Source organism: Limulus polyphemus, unplaced genomic scaffold (genome assembly GCF_000517525.1).
Source record: "Limulus polyphemus unplaced genomic scaffold, Limulus_polyphemus-2.1.2 Scaffold4931, whole genome shotgun sequence".
NCBI classification, from domain to species: Eukaryota; Metazoa; Arthropoda; class Merostomata; order Xiphosura; family Limulidae; genus Limulus; species Limulus polyphemus.
This window is the reverse complement of record NW_013670541.1, coordinates 15,003-18,978: the sequence shown is the minus strand read 5'-3', so window position 1 is coordinate 18,978 and position 3,976 is coordinate 15,003. Positions and strand designations below refer to the sequence as shown.

The 3,976-nt window shown below is 36.1% G+C and overlaps 1 protein-coding gene across 1 annotated transcript in view; it reads right to left on the bottom strand.

Moving 5' to 3' along the window:
* The window catches only part of LOC106471876 (transcriptional activator cubitus interruptus-like), a 50,703-nt gene extending 46,998 nt beyond the window's left edge, over positions 1 to 3,705 (bottom strand). The window contains 1 exon segment of the mRNA XM_022400493.1: positions 3,509 to 3,705. Within this exon segment, the coding sequence (XP_022256201.1) occupies positions 3,509 to 3,524 (16 nt within the window). The 5' untranslated portion in view covers positions 3,525 to 3,705.
* Positions 3,706 to 3,976: the final 271 nt, after the last annotated feature.

The following is a 3,976-nucleotide window of genomic DNA, read 5'->3' as shown; positions in this document are numbered from 1 at the left end:
CTGCCCACCACGGGTATCGCAACCCGGTTTCTAGCGTTGTAAGTCCGGAGACATACCGCTGTGCTACTGGGGGGCTTCTGTAATGAAATGTACATAAATACAATAATACTGTCTGTTGTATGTCCATGTAACTACTTCGCATGGTGTGGATGGATCTTCACCAAAATTGGTATGGAGGTTTATTAGGTCCATGCGGAGATACATACAAATGTTCAGTTTTGCATTTTGCGATTTTTACCACGACTTTGCCCTGGTTTGTTGGGGGTCAAGCGGAGATATATGCAAACATTTTGTGTTTTGCAGTTTTTATGGGCGTTTTTTTTACAATTACATATAAGGGAAGCAACTTTTCATGCCCTAAGATAACCTTTCATTAATCATGAATTTACAAAACTTCCGTCCAGGGGACGGCTACTCCAGCTAATATATAATAAATTAATCAAATTTCGCAACATTTCCCAGTTATACCTAGTTCCTTGGAATAAAATAATGCCTTGTCACGAATGGGTTGAATAGACATATAAGAGAGAGACAGATAATTGGTTCATAACTCCTGCAATTCATCAAAAACAGTTTTTAAAATACGAACACAAGTTTCAGCAATGTTGTTTCGTGAATAGCGGGCACTGTATTGTATTTTATAATACAAACTTGGCTTAGAACAAGAAATTTCATACCCTTTGTATTTTTATTCGTGTCTCTCTAAAGACAGGCACATATGTATCTTCTTAAATTCACGTTATAATCTCGAACCAGTACGTCATGCTGCATGTCAAAGGTTTATTTTAGTAGTAGAAATCTTAATAAACATTTATGTGCAATATGGATATGCCTAAATCTGTCATTAAAACAGGGAGATATACTTAAAACTTTTATCATTATCACACGGGTATCATTATCTCTTTAACTGCACACCGTCATTTTCTCGAATTTATAGTTACCACTAATGTTACAATTGTACGTGTACGATTGGGTCGGATCAGCCTGAAAATAAAACAAATAAAACCAGATTTTCAAATCCATATCAACTAAGACAGTATACTTATACTTTCAAACTAAGTCACACGTGCTGGTTAAACTATCAAAGGGCCAGTAGTTCACCCATCAGTTTTCCTCCTTTTTTTTCCCTTCGCTGCATCTGTCGTCACGTGTTCATCAATGTCTTAGTCCCGCTAAAGTAACTCTGACGGTGTTGAGCACGAGGAATTTCTCTTTCCCCATCTCCTTCCCTGGCCTCTGTCCGAAAGTAAAACCGGAACTCAGCCAAAGGTCGCCTTCATCTCGTCGCGATACTTTATCTGATGATGTCGCCATAGTGACGAGTGCTCGGGCCACGTTCATCGTGCGCTTAGCTTACACATAAGAACGGCTAACCGAAAGTGATGATAGAGACCTCCGTTACAGAAGCATTCCTCCTAAGAGCAGGCAAGAAGAAGGGTATTCACACCTACGTCAGATAATTAAGCTTTTTGTTTCTTCTGTTAGCACTGACGCTTCACGGAGTTTATTCTTGGCATGATTAATTAACTCTGAAACTATTGGTGCTTACCAAGAAATGATATTGGAATTAATTATTAAAGAGTATGGAAATATAACACGAACAAAAATATTACCGCATCTAACGAATTAGGATTTAAAAAAACTAAGAGAGACACATATTATGACTGTCGGCAGCTGCAAAACAGTTTACATTAAGTAATTAAATAATTACTTCTTCGTATATATGAAAAAAAACAACAACTAAATTTGCATACCTAATCAAACAGTAGTGTTGCTCTGACAATACGACAGATGGCGCTAGCTCTAAAACGTGTGATTTTCATAATGAAAATTGTATAAAAACGAACACACGATTGTTATCAAGAAATTTGCGTATATCTTAAAGTAAATCTAGAAATAATTTACTAGCACAGATTAGAAATCTTACATACATCGATATTTTCTTCTGTGTTATCCAAAGAGGTTTAAAAAACCTCCCGAAAACAATAATCAAGTCTCCAAGCTTCAAGGCTACGCAGACATGGTAAAAACAAGAAAGTTACGAATCTATTAAACTCACCCTATACGCTAACATCTTGAACCTGTCACGCGTACTGAACGTTACGTCAGAAACTCTCTCCTTGATCTTCTGCAGGCCTATACTATAAAACTGAGGGGGAGTTGAGGAGAGAGCTTTTTTACTGTTTTGGTGATGTGGATACAATCTATGCCCAAATGCCCAAAATAGGAAAGAATGTGAAATCGGGCTGTAGATTACTTGTGCAGTATGTAGGGTTCGATTTTTAGCATTTCAGTTTATTAGGTCCCTGCTTTTAGGACATCTCAGATGTGGTTATGTGATAAAGTAATTTAATAAATTATGATAATTCAGTTTGGAATTATTTGTGTGGTATTTGGTTACCGCCTTCACTCAACAAAGGAAACACTCATTTATTTCCTAAACTATATATATAGACAAGAACTAGAGTCGTTTTATATTACTTCATATGCTTCTAATTGAGTTCCTCCATCACAGTGAAATCGCAAAAAAAAAGACAACTTTTTTACAGTATTATTCTCTTGGCAAATCGAGCACAACATATTTATATCTTATTATTATTATTCATTGTGTATGTTTACCTTATTGTGCTCAACGAAAAAAAAAATCATAGAAGGTGATATTACAAACGAACTGGTTACAATAGAATAAAATAGTGTAAATCAGGAGTTTCAAACCTTTTTGACTAAACCCCTCCGTCCCCACCACAGTAGGTATTCTACCTGGGGATTCCAACCCAATGAATCTACTTAAGTTCTTAGGATTGCTTTCATATGAGTTACTGTTGCTCGTTTTGTTCCCCCTTATAATTACTCATATACACTCAATACAATAATGACATAAACTGTAGACGAGAGCATTTGAAGAAAAGGTCTGTTTGTTGAACTTCGCGCAGAGCTACTCGAGGGTTATCTGAAGTGATATACTAGAGAGAAGGCAGCTAGTCAGTCAACACGACCCACCGCCAACTCTTGGGCTACTCTTTTACCAACGAATAGTTGGACTGACAGTCACATTATAACGGCTAAAATGACGAGGTTCGAACTTACGACCTGCTGACTGCGAGTTAAGTGTCCTAATCACCAGGCCATGCTAGACCATTTAAAACAGGAAAGAATATTATTTTACGTGCAGCTGTCCCTCTGAAACCACGGTTTCAAGTTTGGAAATCCTAACTGTATATCTCGACTGTAAACAGAATAAAGAACATTGAAACAAGTAATTTATTTGAACTTTAAACGAAAAAAATATCATCTTAAAATTTTTTGTTTCAGATATTCGCGCCAACTACCGAAGGGATACCAATGGCTTGGCCACTTAATCATATAATGTGCCGTTCTGGTTGAATATACGTAAAGATCTGGAAAAATAAATCTTGATTTTTGTATCAAACAGATTAGTGCTATAAAAACTGCCAAGACTACAGAGAACTAGGAACAAAATTGTGAAATATAAAAAAAATCGTCTTACCAAAATGAGGTTCCATTAGACGGCCAATGTTTCACAAATGCAATTCATGATCGCAGCTCTCGTTTTATAAAATCTGCTCTGGTTCTTTCGCCTCTAAATCATTTTCCAGATAATCTGCTGTTTAAAGTTTTCTTTGAGGTACAAACCGTACACACGAGTTCTTTGAGACACAGCAATATTTCCAGGATTTATTCAGCCCTATAAAGAACAAATATTTAGAATATCTGATAGAACTGAATGTTTGAAACATGTATTTTACATTTAATGCATACACTCACCAATTTGTTCAAGACTCACATTGCAATTACTGCTGACAGTCACGCCTTTTACTATTTATTAAAGAGGTTACTTTATAATTGATTTAATAATCAATAGTGGATTCTGTTTAAAGATCCCTGTGATTAGCTGCAAGCTCAAACAGACTGGTATATTCGAGAACTAGGGTTGATGAATTACAATAAAAAGAAA